This window comes from Larus michahellis, chromosome 2, assembly GCF_964199755.1.
Source record: "Larus michahellis chromosome 2, bLarMic1.1, whole genome shotgun sequence".
NCBI classification, from domain to species: domain Eukaryota; kingdom Metazoa; phylum Chordata; class Aves; order Charadriiformes; family Laridae; genus Larus; species Larus michahellis.
This window is the reverse complement of record NC_133897.1, coordinates 89,468,644-89,488,604: the sequence shown is the minus strand read 5'-3', so window position 1 is coordinate 89,488,604 and position 19,961 is coordinate 89,468,644. Positions and strand designations below refer to the sequence as shown.

The window sequence follows — 19,961 nt, the reverse complement described above, 5'->3', positions numbered from 1 at the left end:
AAAGCATGAGATTCAATTTATTTATAGTTTCTCCTAATAAAAGATTAATTTGTGAGTCCTATTCTAAAGCTAACTGTATAAACTACAGAAAGCAAAACAATTTTATAAACATGAGCTGATGATTCAACTCTTCCTTGTTAAGGAAGCCAGAAGACCTCTTTACTCGTATCTAATCGTATTAAATGTAAGTAAATGAAAAGTCATATAATCAAATTCTTCAGAAATGCACTTCTGATGTTCTGTTTGTCATGTTGTGATATTTTGAGGTGTTTTTTCTTTTTCTGTTTAACTCTTAGATAATTATCTGAGGAATTATTGAAAATCTGGAGGAAAGTTTAATAGAGGTGATAATTTAAGTGTACATACTTCATTAAGCTTCTATATCGCACTGATATTCTTAAGTTAGCCCAATTTAAATGTTCCAAAAGTTCCTAAAGATCCTGATTGTTAGACTTTATGCAAATATTAAATCCTGGGTGTCGTGGTTTAGCCTCAGATGGCAACAAAGAACCACGTGCCGCTCGCACGTGCCTTCCTAATACAGGAAGGATCGTAAGAAAAGGCAAGACTCTTGGGTTGGGACAAAGGCAGTTTAACAGAACAGCAAAGGGAACATGCAAACAACAACAACAACAACACGGACAGGGGAATATACAAACGCGATTACGGAACTGCCGCTCCCCGCCGCTCGCCGACCGGCCGGACCCGGGTCGCCCCAGCCCGCTTTTAAGCAGCAACTTCCTGCCCCCTCCCCCGGCAGCTCAGGGTGGGCGTGGCTCACATGGCATGGAATACCAGGAAAAGTTAACCCTATCCCCACCGGAACCAGGACATTATCCACCCCTTATTCCATACCATCTATGCCATGCCCAGCAGGTTCCAATGAATTGCCACCACTTTCCCCTGTTATATATATATATATATATATACACACATATAATGCCCTTAGTTTATGGGTCATCCCTCCAAAGTGTCCGTTGAGTTCTTTTAATCCACGGCTTTGGGCTCCATTTGTTAGAACAGTCTCTCAGGGCAGGTGAGATGCTGGGTGGTGCTGGTCTGTTGCATGCTGTATTTTTCGGAGCTTGTGACTGGTGCACCTGGTGTGGCTCATGCACGCAGTCCGTGGGCTGAAGATGTAGATCTTGAGGAAACTGCTGGGCGCCAGCTGCTGAGATCAGTTCTTATCCCATCATCCCTGTGCCTTACTTCGCTTTATAGCAAAATCAGCGTTCAGAAGGATTTGGACTATTTTACTCCCTTTCTCAAAAACTTCTTCTGCTGTGTTTCCCCATACAATGATGTCATCAATGTACTGCAGATGTTCTGGAGCTTCACCCTGTTCCAGTGCAGTCTGGATCAGTCCATGGCAAATGGTGGGGCTGTGTTTCCACCCCTGGGGCAGTCGATTCCAGGTGTATTGGACGCCCCTCCAAGTGAAAGCAAACTGTGGCCTGCACTCTGCTGCCAAAGGGATTGAGAAGAATGCATTCGCTATATCAATCGTGGCATACCACTTGGCTGCCTTGGACTCCAGTTCGTACTGGAGTTCTAGCATGTCCGGCACGGCAGCACTCAGCGGTGGCGTGACTTCATTCAGACCACGATAGTCTACAGTTAGCCTCCACTCTCCATTAGATTTTCGCACCGGCCATATGGGACTGTTAAAGGGTGAGCGAGTCTTGCTGATCACTCCTTGAACCTCTAGTTGACGAATCAGCTCATGGATGGGAATCAGAGAGTCTCGGTTAGTGCGATACTGCCGCCGATGCACCGTTGTGGTAGCAATCGGCACCTGTTGTTCTTTGACCCTCAACAACCCCACAACAGAAGAATCCTCTGAGAGACCAGGCAAGGCAGACAACTGTTTAACTTCCTCTGTCTCCAAAGCAGCTATGCCAAAGGCCCAGCGGTACCCTTTTGGGTCCTTAAAATACCCTCTCCTGAGGTAATCTATACCAAGGATGCATGGAGCCTCTGGGCCAGTCACAATGGGATGCTTTTGCCACTCATTCCCAGTTAGGCTCACTTCTGCCTCCAGTACAGTCAACTCTTGGGATCCCCCTGTCACCCCAGAAATACAAATGGGTTCTGCCCCTCTATAGCTTGATGGTATTAAAGTACACTGCGCACCCGTGTCCACCAGAGCCTTATACTCCTGTGGGTCTGATGTGCCAGGCCATCGAATCCACACCGTCCAATAAACCCGGTTGTCTCTTTCCTCCACCTGGCCGGAGGCAGGGCCCCCCTAATACTCGTCATAATATCCGTTACTCACTTCTTGCATAAATGACTTGGAAGTTCCTTCAAGAGGATCAGAAGCAAGATCAGGCCTTCTGCTTTGTCTGGGGAACGGCCCACTGGAAACTGGGGCGGCACTTTTCCTGGAGGGATCCCCTTTTGTGGTTGTCCTTCCTTGCAACTCCTGTACCCGTGTCCGCAGGATCGAAGTAGGTCATCCGTCCCACTTCCTCATGTCCTCTCCGTGGTCCCGCAGGTAGAACCACAGGGTGCCTCGTGGTGTGTACCCTCTGTACTCTCTCTCTTGAGTGGGGAAATGCCTGCTTCTAATAGCTGAGATACTGGCCCGTGCAGGTGGGGAGTAGAACATATTCTCTTCAAGTTGCTGGACCTTCCGCGACAGTTTCTCCACAGCTGAGACAAGGGGGGAAGACAGACTTTCTTCATATCGCCGGAGCCGGCCAGCTACCTCATCCACCGTTGGTCCCTCTTCACCTTTCCATTCCATTACTGCCAGGGAGTTGGCATATGACGATGGTGCGCTCCGTACAAACTTCCGCCACATGGGCCTTGTGCATCGCACCTCATCAGGGTCTGTGGGTAAGTCGGCATTGTCCAAGTCATAATAAATCATCTCCCGCACGGCTAATTCTCTCAGGTACTGGATACCTCTTTCCATGGTAGTCCACTTGCTTGGCTGACATACAACATCCTCACTGAAGGGGTACCTCTCCCTCACGCCTAACAGGAGTCGTTTCCAGAGGCTGAGGGCTTGGGTCTTTTTCCCAATCGCCTTGTCAATGCCGCCTTCCCTAGACAGGGATCCCAGCTGCCTGGCCTCCCTACCCTCTAATTCCAGGCTACTGGCCCCATTATCCCAGCACCAGAGCAGCCAGGTGACAATGTGCTCGCCTGAAAGTCGGCTGAAATCTTTTCGCATATCCCGCAGCTCACTCAAGGATAGGGATCGAGTAATTATCTCTGGTTCTGCCTCTTCCTCCTGCTCTCGTGATGGCCCTGGTTCATCATCATCTCTTACTAAGCGAACTGATTTCTTTGTGTACTTCTTCTTCTGTATGGGGGCAACTGATACCGGCACGGGTTGGTTCTCTGGTTCAGTGGCAGTGGCTACCACGGGGGCTGCAGCAGCCGCGGGGGCCGCCGCGGGGGCTGCAGCAGCCGCGGGGGCCGCCGCGGGGGCTGCAGCAGCCGCGGGGGCCGCCGGTCTGGTTTCCATCTCTTCCCCTTGAGGGTGCTGCATAATTCTGAGCAGTGCCTGGTAGATACTGGCCAGGGCCCAGCACAGCGCGGTGAGTTGTGCCTCTCTAGAATAGCCACAACATTTTCCCTTCAAATATTCTACCACTTTATCAGGGTCCTGTAATTGTTCAGGGGTGAAGTCCCAGACCATTGGAGGCGAGTAGTTCTCTAGGTACCTGCCCATGCTCTCCCACATGCCATGCCACCCCTGACTATCCAGCCTCGGAGCAGATCTCCGGGTGCTAGTCTTAAATAGTCGCTTAACCCTAAACAAGACCTGGAACGTATTCAGGAGACATAGCACTAGGAACACACTAGTTTGAGTATCCCAAGGATATTCAAGATTCTCAAAAGCTGTCATACCTGACCCGAAGGAGAAAAGGGAGGCAAAAGGGCTGGGGAAACTATTAACAAATTCTGAGAGACGGTGTCCAATGTACGGACAGGATAACAAAACCACATAAACACCCCAAAATAACCGTCTGAACAGTGATGTTATCATATCATAAACAGATATCGCACAGGACAGCAGAATGATAATCCTCATCCCTCTTCCAGACATGGTAAACAGCATCGCAGGGCGTACATAAGCCATATAGGAATTTATGTAACACAGCCATGAGAACAAACCAAGCAACATGATGACCAGTGACTACTTACCTAATAAAATAAATGCATACAAGAAAAAAAAAAACCAAAACCGTTTTTTCCACGTTCTAGTTGGATTCTGTCGTTATCTCAACCCTTCAAGCCCCACGTTGGGCGCCAAAAAGGACTGTCGTGGTTTAGCCTCAGATGGCAACAAAGAACCACGTGCCGCTCGCACGTGCCTTCCTAATACAGGAAGAATCGTAAGAAAAGGCAAGACTCTTGGGTTGGGACAAAGGCAGTTTAACAGAACAGCAAAGGGAACAGGCAAACAACAACAACAACACGGATAGGGGAATATACAAACGCGATTACGGAACCGCCGCTCCCCGCCGCTCGCCGACCGGCCGGACCCGGGTCGCCCCAGCCCGCTTTTAAGCAGCAACTTCCTGCCCCCTCCCCCGGCAGCTCAGGGTGGGCGTGGCTCACATGGCATGGAATACCAGGAAAAGTTAACCCTATCCCCACCGGAACCAGGACACTGGGTCACATAAGGCAAGCGTATAAACATGCATTTTTCAACCTGGTCACCACAAATGACTCACAAGCAAAGCACAGGACGCCACAATCACAATTCACTGACATCCTTAAGAATAAGGTTAATAATAATATGCCAAAGGTAAAGATTTATGGAAAAGCTTACTCTTCTTCTAAATAGTAAAATATATTATTACCAGATGGGTAGATTCAACACAAATAATTTTTTTAGATGTCACATCATGGTAGTTTTATGCCACAGCAGCACAGATCAAGAGAAATGTTACCTACCTGTCTGTCAATGGCGGCTTCCAGTTCAGGATAGCCTACTTTATCAAGCTTGATATCTGGAAACAGATCTTCAATTAGACTCAGGAACAAGGGTTCATCTTCATCAATCTAGTGAAAATCCAGGGGAAAAAACCCACGGATTAAAACCTATTTTATTTATTCTATCATCTTAAAAAACAAACCCTAACTCTTGTAAGAGCTAAAGCAATGTTTTAAAACATAAGGAACCACGCATGGTAACCCTCTATGTGCTAAACACTCTAGAAGGACACAGCAGAAGATGATGTGATGCCTCCCATAACCAAAGGCTATTGAAAATAAACCACTAATATACAGACTGAATTTACTGAAGTAGATTTTAGCAATAACATGCAAATAATAAATTATTTGTCTAAGCCGTAAAAAAACACAGTAAAGGAGATGAAGTATCACAGCAACACAAGAGGTTTGGTTGGCTATTTAAGACAGATAAGATGGTACTCATTACTACAAATAACAGATTTTTTCAAAACAGTGATTAAATACTTTAGGTCAAAGTTTCTAAAGAGGTTACTACATAGACTTTTATTTGGTCACTTATTTCTGTAGGTAGCAGGGGAAATACATAAAAAAAAAAATCTGAACAATGTAAGGTGCAAGGTGGTGTAGTTTAACACAGGTAGGCAGCCAAGCACCACACAGCCCCTCGCTCACTCCCTCCCTAGCCCCATACAAGGTACTACAAAGAAAATTAACACTATCCCAGCCAAAACTAATAGCAAAGACTCTCCAGAGAATGGAACATATCCAAGTTAGCTTCAGTGTAAAGGCCACATCCAATTTTCTAGTGATCACCTTAACAGATTCAAATCGTATTCCAAAAAAAATCACATAGCTCTAAAGTGCAGTTTAATTAATTTACCAGGCCCTCGGAACTTACCAGTTTAGACAGGTTCATGTCTCTCAGTACACGCATGACAATGGTAGATTCAGTATCTGTGGGATTTGCTCTTTTTGCTGCTCCTAATGTACGTAGCACTGACAATATATTCCGCAAGCCAAAATCATAATGCACCTAGAAGATATGCAAAGTTTGGGAAAATTTTCCTCAAGTCAACAGGGATGAAACAATTCTTATTTATCATTTAAGATATGGATATGTATGAGAAGTGGTATATGTGGCACAAATGTCTCCTAACATCCAACAACTAGTCTTTGGCTGCATGAGTATGGGTGACTTCATCCACCACCTCTGCTATCAACTACTGAACTGTAAGGTGTGACAGAAAAAAGAAACGTAGTCATAAGTCTTTGAACCAAGATCAGGTTCCTAAGGAGTATTGATAAGCAAGCTAGCAGTATTATTTTGAATTCTCTGTGGACCTTGGAAACTGATTTTATTTGAGAAATGTCTAAACAAGAACAGGCAGCACAAACCAAACGCCTCTCAATCCACTCTATATCACCAATTAATATATAAGCCCTTTATTTGCCTTAATCGTCACCATTCATTAAAGCTAAATCTTAGTAATAAGCAATGTTCTGAATGAAAGTCCCATTCTTGTACAGATAACCCGTAGCAGGAGTTAACCCTCCAGGACTGATGAGGGTTGCACTACTAAACTGTAAATGTCATTTAGCTTACTTAGTTAACACGAACTTTTCCGTTTTCTGCACATGGACACTAATAATTTATAATATGATATGTAGTTTTTCTCTAAGATAATTATTCCTTATATGAAAATAATCACCTGCTTTGACAGTTGTTCTTCACACAGCTTGTACAGTGTAAAGAATTTCCTTGCCAATACAACATTAGCAATGAAACCACAACTAGCCAATTTGACACGAATTATGATTTGTCTGTCAGGAACCATCATAGCCACCAAACGGAAGTTAATCTTCAAGTTTTCAGGAAGTTCTTGCCTTCCAGCATATCCTGGATTCTGAAAAGAAAAACAGGTTTTGAAGTTGACTGCAGCTTGCATAAACAGAAGAATCAGCAAAGGAACATGTAATCTGGTTAGAAAAAATAGCTTTTTGGCTTTAAATCACATGTAAAAATGAATTGCTATGCAGATTTACCACCACATCTCTACAGTATTTTAGTCTCTCTTACATCCATGAGGTATAAAAAACGTTCCACCTAAACACTTCAAATCTGTATTTCTCTTATAGGTCCTGTTTTCGTTGGCTATTTCTACCTATATCTCTATGGCCATTTTTCTGTACTTTGAGAACCAAAATGTAGCATGCAGAAGTAATGTGACAGTGAGATAACAATCTGCATTTACAATCCTGGCTGCATTTCTTAATTGTATGTGCTTGATGTCATTGAAAAAAGACCCTGTAAACTCTCTGTATAGTAACGCTCAACGTTCTCAAACTATCAGTAAGTTCTAAGAGCTGAGTGACATAAGAGTTAGCAAGTACATTTAACATGTCAAGTTAGAAGTGATTATTGTACAATCACCACTGGCATATTAGAAACCTATTGAATACCTACCATAGTAAGAAAGATGCCAAATTCTGGGTTCATTTCCACATTATCTCCGTCAGTAAAAATAAAACTTTTTTTACGTTCCTTCTTACATGTCAACACAATTGCAATTTGCTGTGCAGCTACTGATAGTACTGGCAAATCAATACGATTGAATTCATCAAAGCAACCCCAGGATCCAGACTGAGCAAGACCTTCAAAGACAAAAGCAACTGAGCATCTGACCATTATGTTGTTAACCCTTTTTTGATGCAATTCGTAAGTCAAAAATCAAGTTAATCTACCTCAGGAAAAAAATATATTGTGGAAGGTTGGGAAAGGGACAAGGAGAAGAATTTAGTTCTTTTTCAAGCAAGAATATACAAAGTTCCAAAAGTCATCAAGCTTGTCTAGGATACTACATCCTTCAATTTCTGCTCCTCTCAGTATCTTGAATGTTGTCCTGTTCCTCCCTTCTCACCCAAGAAAAAAAAAAAATCCCTGCAATAAGTCTATGAAAATATGATTGCTTGTCAATAGCTTATTGCACAGATTAAAATTAACAATAAAAATGCTTTCACTAAGAGAAAAGTTAGGAGTCTGTGCCAGAACTGCATTCTTCCTCAGACATTTTGGGGAAAACAAAAGAAAACAAAACATCATCAACACAATCATTTGCAACAACACAATATTTAAGGATCTCCACTTGATCTCTAATTTGACATCTGTCATGACTGATGGGAATCAATTCCAGGTGCCTAAAAAAAAAAAAAACACATTTATCTGCATCTAATTTCAGTGAGCTGTATCTATTGTTTTTAACCTATATAGAGGTATTCATGCACTTCCTTCAACTGATAAGAACTTTGATATTTGAACGAGAGAAAATTTTGAAATGAGAATCCAACACATTCCACTGGTTCAGCAATAAATTTCACAGCTGCTTCTTTTTGTACTGCCAGTCCTCCTTGATTATTCCAAGTGTCTTTACGTATCTCTTCATATACTGTCTCACGTTTTCAGACATTTCTATTTCTTGGACACAGTGTTGCAAATGTATTTTACATTCATAATAAGATATTAATTACTTGCATTTATTAAAATGCTGAACACCACATGCTGATTATGTGTTGACTATGTTTTATAAAGATGTTCTCTTAGCGTTTGTAACTTTCACATAGTCCACAGAATCATATAATCACAGAATATCCTGAGTTGTAAAGGACTCATGAGGATCAAGTCCAGCTCCTGACTCCACACGGGGCTACCTAAAAGTTAAACCACATATTTAAGATTGTTGCCCAAACATTACTTGAACGCCGACAGGCTTGGGGCCTTGACTACTTCCTTGGGGAGCTTGTTCCAGTTCCTTGACCATCCTCTCGGCAAAAAATATTCTCCTAATATCCAATCTGAACTTCACCTGACACAGCTTTAAGCCATTCTCTCATGTCCTATCACCAGACACCAGAGAGAAGAGATCAGCACCTCCCTCTCCGTTCCCCGCCATGAGGAAGTTGTAGACAGCAATAAGGGCACACTTCAAGTCTCCTTTTCTCTAAGCTGAACAAACAAACCCAGTATACTCACCTGTTCCTCATAAATCATGCCCTTTAGTTCTTGCACCACCTTTGTTGCTCTCCTTTGGACACGTTCCGATATTTTTATACACTACTTACATTATTGACCCAAAAAATTGCACACGATACTCGAGGTGGGGCCACTCCAATGCTCAGTACAGTGGGACAATCACTTCTTTTCACCAGTTAGTTATACTGCACCTAATGCACCCCAGGATACAGTTGACCCTTTTGGCCAACATCTTACCTTTGAATATCCTCCCGAGTCCTCGGAAATCCATCTGGTCTGAACAGTTGAAGACCACTACGTATTTTCCAAGGCACCGTCCCATGTCTTTGATGGTTTCAGTTTTTCCAGTTCCTGCAGGTCCCACAGGTGCTCCACCCATGTTCATGCCTAAAGCTTGAGCCAAAGTGATGTAACATCTAAAAGGCAATACGCTATCATCACTTAATGGGCTGCAATACGGTTTTCTGTACAGTGACAGAGGAACTTACTCAAATATGTTACATGAGGAAGGTCTGATTTAAGGAGACAGGTAAACTGCAGAAATGACATGCCTCTAATTACAATTCAAAGCGGTAAGAAGGAAAACCCTTCACTCAGCCTCTGATGCCGGTAACATTAAGGTTCATCTCCTCATACAGAAAGTGGAAGAACAGATAATCCTCAATAATCAACAACCTGAAAGATCACAAGAAAGGAGGAAAGCACATACAGAGATGCTGCCTAATCTAGTTTGGTTAGCTTAGTTCCTGAATTACCTTAACTGAAGAAGATCTGAACTACATTATACTGTGGAGTACAATAATTAAAGACAGCTAACCTTTCCTTTTTCATCCACCTTTAAAATTTGATCATACAGTGCATCCCATTTTCAAAAATGTAACTTCTATGTGTAATGCAGTCAAACACCAAGCTAACAATTATAGCTCAAGGGAAGCCCTAGAATTTGCTAGAAAAAAAAAATTGCTACAAAGAAAACCCACAAACACAAAAAAAGCCAAAAAAAACCCCCAAACCAGAGCCACACCCAATGCCATTATTTTGCCAATCATAGCTTATAAATCATTCTTTGTGTTATTCTAGTTAGGTAGGTAGCCTTCTCTGTTAACAGCATTGCTTGCCCATAAACACTTATTTTTGTCCTGTATCTCTCTCTGCATATTATATCTGTTGGATGTACCTGGTCCTCAAGTATACTAGCCTCACATACATGAGAATCAAAATCCTATACATCATATATGTGGGGATCTGCCAAGCATGTGGCAGAAATTAAGCTGAAAGTTATTCATATTGTAAGGTACAGTAACAGAAATATTAATGTATTCCATGTAACATGATAAGACTGTGAAGGATAAGCTCTGCAGAAATCTATTTTGCATCCAGTAGGAATGAATAAATTGCTCTTCTAAAAGCCTAGGTTTGGCATCAAAGAATAAAGGAATTAAATCAGTCTTTTTTACCTGTCTGTAAGAGGCGTTATGACAAGCCTGTCGGTACAGCCCAAGAATTCATTCTGGTATGTGAAACCCACATCAGTGATCTTAATCATCATTTTATCAGAGTCTTCATTAAAATAAAATCTACACTGTTTCAGCCACTCAAAATCTGTAGGGCTCTTGATATGCATGCAACACTAAGAAAAGAGGAGGGGAAAGGCTGTGGTATTCATGGTTAACATTTCTTTTTGGCATTTATATTATCTCAGCTAAGTAGTACTGCAAAGACAGCACTGCAATCACAACGAAAGGCATAAAGAACAGCTAGTAACACAAGAATACTGGAGACCCTACCTTGATTTTTACCACAAAAATTGCTAATGTGTTATTGCTGTCCCTGAAACCCATACTAAGGCAAAGGAACTTCAGGCTTTAGAAGAGCGTGTCAAAATTCTAAATACAAATCAACAGTCCATAAGCCTCAAAGAAGTCATTAAGTTCAGTTAACATTAAAACTGCCATTTCTTTTACTCATGTCTACCATTTATTTTTACATATGAGTAGGAAGCACATAATTCTTTTTTAAAAAGTCAGGAGAATTGTATGAAGCCACATGCAAATTGGAAAAAAGGTAATTCAAGACAGTGTCATGGAGCAAGACAGCTAGGAGTAATTCAAATTTGACCAACTGAATATTAAAACAGGATTTAAAAAGATGCCCTGCAGGTTGTATCTAAAAACTATACTTTACATCAGATAATTATAATCAGAAACAACTGGTCCTACAATGAAAAGATAGGCGTCTGCCTATCAGCAATGGGTTAAAACTCAGTAATTCTTTTCTCAGACAGCTTAATTTCAGAGGCAAATCCAGAGTTTTCTACAGATAAAAGGGTATGCTAGGTTTTAAGTTTGAAAGTTTAAGCAGTAAATGCTTTCATTTTCCTAATTTTAGTATTCTGTGTCAGCATAAGAAGGTGTGAAGTGAATAAATAAATCCCTAAGTAATAATTAGGTATGCTATTGAAACTAGGACAGAAGGGATAGCAGCTTCAACCAACTTTTTCCTATACTATAACTGTATACTCTTTCTATTTACTCCTTGAGAATCACAATGTAGTCCAGAGAAAGGACAATTACTTGCAACACAACGTATGAGGAAAAAGTCCCCCCTAACTGATCATGTAACAGAGGCATCTAACTTAAGTGGGCCAAGACAAAGAATTATAAAATTCTGCTATCGTTTGTATGGGAAAAAAACCACTGAATTACTTAAAGTGAAACTAAAACATGGATTGAAGGAACATCAGCATTTTTATAATACTCCAGGTCACATAATCATTACAGTCCTGAAATCAAATGTTTAGCTTAAGAGGCAGGAGTTCATACGTATAGTAATATTTACTTCTTGTCCTTTCACATTGTTTTACATGGAAACCAACTCATAACTCATTGTAAAATTTTCAATACTTACCAGACCATCAAAAATGTCCCTCTGATGCACATGAATAGTGATTAATGTCTCATATTTAACTCGCTCGACTGGGCTAAGGTCTTTTGTTGTCATACCTATCAGCATGTTTAGAAGATCCAAGAAAAACTGGTTCGTCTTTCGCATAATTTTTTTATCATACCTGGCATTAGCCAAAGCTTCCTCTGAGTCTCTTGTCCAAATCATTTGGACTCCCAACAACCCAACCTTAGGAAACATAAAAGTATATGCTTCATAATTTTTTCTCTTTCACTTAAAACATACATTCACAGACACAGATAAACTAAAGAAATCGTTCTGCTACTATTTACATAAAATTATTTTTTCATGCATCCATATAGAGGTCATTCAACCCACGCATTTGTTTTATGTCACAACTCCATTCAGAAACACATAGTTAAATCCATACTACAGTCTTGTAGAGACTGCCTACAGTGCACTGCTGATACAAGTGTTCTATTTAATTTACAGTATATATATAAATACTATATATAATTAATATACCTTATATATTTAATAACTATTCAGTGAATAATTAATGGTTTCATTTAAAATCTTTTTTCAATAATTCGCAAACTCTTTGTTCCCTCTCCACTTTCCTGATCACAAGTGAAGAAGCTTCTACTAAAAAAATAATTTTCCCTCGGCTCCAAACCTTTAGCAATGTACAATGTTTTCCTGAATATATGAACAATATAATATTTTACTACTTTTTCTTCAATAGCTAAGTATTAAGCTTGTAAAGAAATAGTGTTAATTCCATTGCATTAATTTATTGCATTCCACATCATTTTTAAAAGGAGCTTCAGGGTAAGTTTTCTTCTTTTGGTTTCATATACGTAAAGTGTAACTTAAAAGACTGAGTTGATTAAGATAAATTTAAACGTCAGTTTTGCATTTATAACACTGGCTGCAATTTTGACTACAAAGACAAAGAAAAAACCACCAATGTGCTGCATATCTGTGAACAATTCTTCATTGATTTAACAATGATATTACCTGGGCTGGGTAAGTAGAAAGAAATTCAGCCAGCTGGAAACCAGTTTCCTGGATGTGTGCAGCTGCCTGGCGAATAACATGATGCAGTGACAGCTGGGATTCCTTCAACAGAGAATTGAGCCAAACTTCCACATTACCTTCAGCCATTACAGGTCTAGTCAGCTCTACAGTCTCACCTTCTCGTGAACTAATCGACAATATACGATCATACACCTAATAAAAGTCAAGCAAAAACATTTTGTGATTTATAGATTTATTGTTATCTCTAACATACCTGTCTGATTTTTCTGCCATCAATCCAGTAAACTTATTTAGGTTGCTAATAAATTATACCAATCTGTTAAGCGAAATGTAAAAACAATTAAATCATCACTGTTGGTGCGCAGAAAGGCTTTGAACAAAAGACTGTCATCTGAACAAGGAGACAAACCCCAATTCACCAACAATTCCTGAATTTCACTTAAGTTTCAATGACAGCATCCACTTTCCAGTCACAATAAAGGAAACCTTCCCCCATTACTGGTGGGTTAATATCCTAACAACATTTACAATCAAAAATAACAGAAACACAGAAGTTGAGGAACACGATCAATCAAAGTAATTTCAAATGCATGGGGAGGTAGTGAATTTCTAAGAAAATATATACATACGCAGGAAAAAAAAAATTTTTTGTTGCTATCTGTTCTTGTAATGGGTATAAGAAAATTGTTCTTCAAACACTGAGAAGGGATATTAAGGGATAACTCAGAAACAAGATGGGAGACTAGATACACTTTTTCTTTCAATCAAACCATGAATGAAAAAGTACAAATACAGGCAATCTAAAAATACAAATAGGCTCCTAAAGAATCAGAAGCTTATCTGAGGATGCTAACCTATATTAAACCATGGAAGACAGTTCAGTACCTGGCTGTTTTTTTCTGAAACCTAAGCACTGGTGTAAATTTTTGTTTGTTTTGCTATTCTATGTAGAGTTTTCCTATTAAATAAATGAGGATATGAAACTAAATCTTAAACAAAGAAAGCCTACACAGCATCAAATAATTGATGAGCTTTCTAAAACAGACGAATGCCCTATGCACCCAGACAGCTTTCTTATTTAACACGTATCACACACTGTTAATTTGAAAGAATATAACGTTGAGGTGTGGGCAGTACATACCCTTTCATGGAACCTGACAGTTTTAATGTTGTCAAAGACATTCAGCAGATGTGCCTGTATATTGTGAGAGTCTGATGCCTGGCCAAGAATTTCTAGGAGAGCGGGATCTGACACAAAGAAGAATCGTGGAAATAGGAGGCGCTTTTTCTCCAGGTACCTGCATTTTAAAAAAAATTGGCCAGGGGGACGGGGGGGGCGTGGAGGGGGAGTGGGGAAGATGGTAAATGAATTAGGTTAATTTATACATCCTTTCCTCTTTAAAGTTGGCATTTCTTACAATGCATCATTGCAATTTTTATCAGTGGCAATGACAACTCTTATCCATCATACCTTCATGTTAGGCACCTGCTTTAAGACTACTCTTTTAGCATCAGAAGTAATTTCATTGAAAGGGTTTATTATTTGCTATAACATAAGCACCGGTAAAAAGAAAAGAAACTAAACCAAAATAAACTATTTTTTACATTAAGTGTGTTGCTTGCTATTTAAGTGTCTCAAGCTGAATTTCTCCCAGATGTGTGAATGGTCCGAACAGGACATACAAACCAAGACTGCCTTCTGGATTGAAACTAGGCTGAAATAAGCTTTGGTTTCAACAGAGATAGACAGTGATTGACAGCTTAGTCACAAACCAAATACTTACCAGTGAGCTGCCAGCAATTTCTTTGGAGGTGATGTATCATCCTGCTAACTTGTTTGCTCAGTTCAACTGAATTCATAGTAGAATAAGAATATGATCTTTGCAACATCCGTGGGACAGTACTCAAGCAATTGCTCTTTCCCCAGTTACACAATTCACAATCATCTGCCCAAGACTGTGGTCTTGTAGTAATCTTACCCTGTGAGTGATTTCTGACAGATTTCAAGCTGTTCTAGTAAGTGTGGCAGTAGCTGGCCCATGATTTCATCTCCGATGCAGCACTGAACAACATTAGGTGTTTCATGAGCTCGGGTCATGATCCTCACCCAGGATTTATCAATGTTAGAGAAACGCTTTGCTTCCTGTTGAAAGATGATAATGAATGTGGAAGGGAAAAGGGGAAGGAAGGAGGAGAGCAGAGAGAAAAGGTATTTGCTTGCAGAATTGTCACCCAGTAATCTCCCCAGTAATCTTCTCACTAGGATTCCCATGTCCAACTTGTAAAGATTTTTCAGCTTAGAAACACCCAAATCTTTCTGCTTACACGATACAGCTTATTTTATACTTGACTGTCAAGCCTGCTATCTACTTTCTCTTTCAATCATTCTTAGAGAAAAAGACAGAAAACTCATTATGTTTGAATTGCATGCTTCAACTGTGAAGATTTTTTTCTAAAAACTGAACTTAACTTCAGTTAAAGTGATGTAAAGAAAGCTATGTAGGAAAGTTTAAGATAAAGATTCCTAACAAAATCGTAGGTACTACTAGACTGGTGGTACGTACTACTAAGCTAGCCTAACTAGGCTAGGCTACTACTAGGCACAATACTTAAAAACGTATTGGTTAACAATTTTACAGTCATAAAATGACCAACTAGCTCACAAAATTTTACTATTCTTTCTAAGACAATACTTCTGTTGGCATTGTTTACCTAATTTCTTAGCAAGTCTAGGTTTTTTAAATACCAAAAAAAAAAAAAAAGTTTATGTTACTCCATCAATTATGACATCACAGTTAAGTTTTATTCTTAAAAGGTAGAAAACCAAACTGAAAAAAGGCATGTCTGAAAACCTTTGGAAGCTGCTTTGCTATGTCACCGCCAACAAAAACAGCTTCTAAGTAGATCCACAAATTCTGCACATTCATCCAGTTCTCAATGATATCTGTTGTGTTGGAAAGATAGTGCACCCATTTCTGAATCTGTGTCTTGAAGGGTGTGTTGTATCTAAAATAAAAAGAAGACACTTGCTTTATTTCCAGAAGGAAACAAGTCTCCTGAAAGCCAGCACATTATTCATAAAGATGATGAATAATGTTGCTGTTTGTATCTTTGTCAAGTGAAAGTATAAAAACCTATACTTGACTCAATTCAGCTAGTTAGCAGCTATAAACCAAAACAGCTCCAACTTGCTGCTTTGTACACACAGCGTGTAGCACAACTCTGATCCAACAGAAGCTGAATAGGAGCAAGATTTCAATTTACCTCTACAGTAAAGTAGTTTCAAAAACGGACCATGCAACATCTCAAAAGCTGCAAGACTCCTAGAGTACTTATCAACTTAACTCTTGCTTTTGAACATCTGCCAGATGATCAAGTTCTGTGTTCCTTATTTTATCTGCAAGCTCATTTTAACTAGGATTTTCAGCACCTTCAGCATGAGGCAACAACCTATCACAGGGGATAGAGCACCAGCGCCTGTAATACCCGTAATACACCTGCCATAACAAGGCAGTGTTCCCCTTTATGCTTGTCACCACTTTTTTGCAACAATGAAAACTGTCCACTTGATTACTCAGGAAGTTTGAACTGCATCCACGTGCCTTCAAAAGAACTTTTTGGAGGAATACAGGCAATAAGAACTAGGCCATGAACAGTTCAAAGACAAGCAGGCTCTTAGTTTTTAGCTAGATGTTTGTTTTCCTTCTCTGTGAAAGACAGATTTGTTCAATAAAACAAAGCCTCTGGCTGACATTTTTATCTACGCACATACACACACTTTTTCTGTTACCTGTTACTCATGAGAGAGCCAAGAACCATCAAGCTGTCCTCCATGGTAGCAATTGTTTCTGATGTGCTGTCACCTCTTAAAAGAAGTTCCCCACGGGTTTTAAAGTTTGCGAAGACAAATGTTTTGTTGTCCCATTCAGCTATCACTTGTTTTAACTTCTGCTCAATGTCTCTCTCCTTCACAGCACTTATGCAGATATCCTTTTAAATAAATAGGATGTCAAAACATGCTATGAATGGTTCAAGTCTCCAGTATACAAATCTGACTCATGCTTCCTCTACCCCTGTAAGGCTGATGAGCAACTGTTTATCAAGTGGAAAGATCTACAGACATACAAACACCATAGCTAATAGTCTGTATACCACATCATGATATGGCCATCTTTTGGGGGAATAAAAAAATAACACAGTGATAACTTTTCATATCTTTAATGGTGCAAAGCAAGCAATCCTCACAAATTAACTCATGGGCCACAGCTGCATGATGTAAAGGAGGAGTTGACACCACAATATATTTGTGTCTTCAGTTTATACAGAAAGCTGAATTGATAGTATCTCTGTTCTTTCTTTAGAAATATTCTGTTTTCCTTCTTACCGCTGATATTCATATGCTATTTGAGCAGATCGTTTTGTTTCATGCATCTATTTCCCTTCCTTCACACTACCTCTATTTCCTCTTTATATCTTAATAGTGGAGCTTCCATTATATTCCTCAGTTTGAATGTTTCACTTTCCACATCAAAGTTGTGTTCAGTGAGATCCATAATCTGCTTCCAGTGCCGAGGCATCATTGCTTTACTTGACATACGCTCAAGCAATGGGCAACATTCACTGAAGTCCTCAATGGTCTTCTTCAGGTCAAAAAAGGCCTGCCATTCCTTTACACCACGAGGAAGCTTACGGCATCTATATAGAAATAACACAAGCTTTTTCAAACAGTTTCAAACATTCCTTCTGTTACCCATTTAACGACAGGAAACCCATAAAACCATATATGGTTTTAACAGCAGATCACATACATTCCAAATTCAGGTTACCTGTATTTTGAAGGTTCTGCATGTGAAAAAGTCTGTTTCCAGTCTATTTCATTGACTAATAGCTGGGAAAGCACCTACAGGCTCCCCCTAAGGAGTGTAGCTGCATAATTCTAATACATGTTGTCCAAGAGATCTTCAAAAGCAATTGAACCACCTTACATCTTGGTTTCATCTTTTGTTGAGGTTCATGATATGCACTGCTCTGAGCTCTAGCGAAAACCCTTTTTTTACTAGAATTAAACCCATACAAGTCTAATTCTTTAAATCATTTGCTTCTTGGTTTGATGAAGAGTTCAGTGACTATGCATGCAATATATCCCATTTTGTAGCAAAAACATTCATCAATTCACTAACTTGCCTTAGACATCTAGTGCGCATCTGTCTCTCATGAATAATAATACTACAACAAACAAGTGAAATTTGCCTTCATGAACAAAATAGACAGCAATTTTAACATATATTCCAATCTCATAAAAAAAAAATTACCCAATCATCTCTCCAAGGAACAATAATCTTCAACATTTAGAGTCTAAACTGGCTCCTTTATTTTATGAAGTTGGTAACGGGTATATTTTTTTCAATTAAAATTCACATTTTTCATGTTTCAATGAACAAATACATGCTCAGATATGTTTATTGGTGCTAACCAATCATATTTAAAAAGTAACAAAAGTATTTTAGGTATTTTTGCCACAGTAGCAGTTTCCCACCTGTTCTGAAACTCCAGAAGTTCACTGTTAATTTTTCCAGTGTCTAATTCTGACCAAAGAATGTCATAGTAGCCATTGACTGTGTCAATGACATTGTTATACAGATTATAGAGTTTCTGTAACAGATTCAGTTGCTTCTTTATTTCAAACAGCTGAGGATACTGAGTAACAGGCAAACCAAAAAGATCTTCCCCACCAGTACAAGTGATGTATTTCCGAAAGAGGTTATCAAATCGATTCTAAGAAAGAAAAAGAAAAAATTAAATAAAATTAAACAGCTAAATATTCAAGATTTGTCATTATTCTTACAGTTGCATTGGTGATTAAAATCTAGTAAATACTAGAAAGATATACAGGAGGATACTAAGAATTTACACTGTCAACACTTTTGTCAATGATTTTCACGAGAAAAGTAACTTTCAGTGAGCTTGGAGGCACATATTTAGAAGTTGACAGGGAGGCCATTTACTCAATGTGGCACAGTGACAGAATGAGTCCTAAGCTTCCACTTGAAAGAGGTGTAGCATGACATGCAAACCAAATAAAGGTGGATGCAGCAAGCTCTACCTCTCTAAATATGCTGTGTAATTCTTTTATTGAAGGGTTGACATAAGAATTACTACTGTTCAAGAAGGAAAAAAAATGAAATTTAATTGTCAATCGCAATATAACTGAGGGATCATAGTAGGAAGCCAAATCATCATTACAGGAATTAAAATTAACCATGGTACAAAGAAACTTTTCAACAAGAAAAACAGTGAGTTTAAATTGAAATCTTTAATACTGTTAAAAAAGGGGGGAAAAAAAGGGGGGAAGGGGGGGAAGGGGGGGGAGGGGAGGGGAGATAAAGAGAAAAAAAGGAGAAAAGAGAAAAAAAGGAGAAAAGAGAAAAAAAGGAGAAAAGAGAAAAAAAGGAGAAAAGAGAAAAAAAGGAGAAAAGAGAAAAAAAGGAGAAAAGAGAAAAAAAGGAGAAAAAAAAGATTGGGCAGAATTGCATTCATGACGAAAAGACACAATAACAAACACAAGAACAGCCTATAACCAAATACACTAAACTTGAGAGTAGGCTTTCATCAGGATACTTGCATCTAGTAATTACTACACATTACCTATGGAGCCTTTCTCTTAGCTCCTAAAAAATCTGCTTTTAACCAGCATTCCTTGCAAATGTATAGAAAAAATACCAACTTAGTTTTCATTAAGTTCAAACAGACTTTGCCCAATCAGTAACCCTATGTATCAATGAAAATTAGTTCAACTACTGTGATTCATTCTCAGAGTCTTCAGGTGTTAGGTTTACTTGCAGTACATACTAACCAATGTCTTAGAATTAACAGTACCTGAAACATAGTAAGCCTGTCACTGGCCTCCTGAGGCTCTAAACCAACCACCATTGGCCCATTCTAAAAAAAAAAAAAAAAAAAAAAAATAAATTAAATAGTGAATTTAGAGGGTAAAAATAGCCACAACTTATTTCTAATCAGCAATTTCTGAATGCTAAACTCAAACATTTTT

General features: G+C 39.3%; 1 protein-coding gene across 1 annotated transcript in view; it reads right to left on the bottom strand.

Moving 5' to 3' along the window:
- Positions 1-19,961, bottom strand: part of DNAH5 (dynein axonemal heavy chain 5) — a 137,115-nt gene that overhangs the window by 69,464 nt on the left and 47,690 nt on the right. Inside the window, exons 26-40 of the mRNA XM_074576183.1 lie at positions 19,787-19,849; positions 18,447-18,685; positions 17,365-17,605; positions 16,701-16,900; positions 15,763-15,916; positions 14,890-15,053; positions 14,052-14,208; positions 12,890-13,102; positions 11,873-12,097; positions 10,423-10,595; positions 9,203-9,381; positions 7,403-7,590; positions 6,648-6,842; positions 5,837-5,971; positions 4,918-5,025 (exon numbers count right to left, since the gene is read on the bottom strand). Of these exons, the coding sequence (XP_074432284.1) occupies positions 4,918-5,025; positions 5,837-5,971; positions 6,648-6,842; positions 7,403-7,590; positions 9,203-9,381; positions 10,423-10,595; positions 11,873-12,097; positions 12,890-13,102; positions 14,052-14,208; positions 14,890-15,053; positions 15,763-15,916; positions 16,701-16,900; positions 17,365-17,605; positions 18,447-18,685; positions 19,787-19,849 (2,634 nt within the window). The remainder of the gene's footprint in view (positions 1-4,917; positions 5,026-5,836; positions 5,972-6,647; positions 6,843-7,402; positions 7,591-9,202; positions 9,382-10,422; positions 10,596-11,872; positions 12,098-12,889; positions 13,103-14,051; positions 14,209-14,889; positions 15,054-15,762; positions 15,917-16,700; positions 16,901-17,364; positions 17,606-18,446; positions 18,686-19,786; positions 19,850-19,961) is intronic.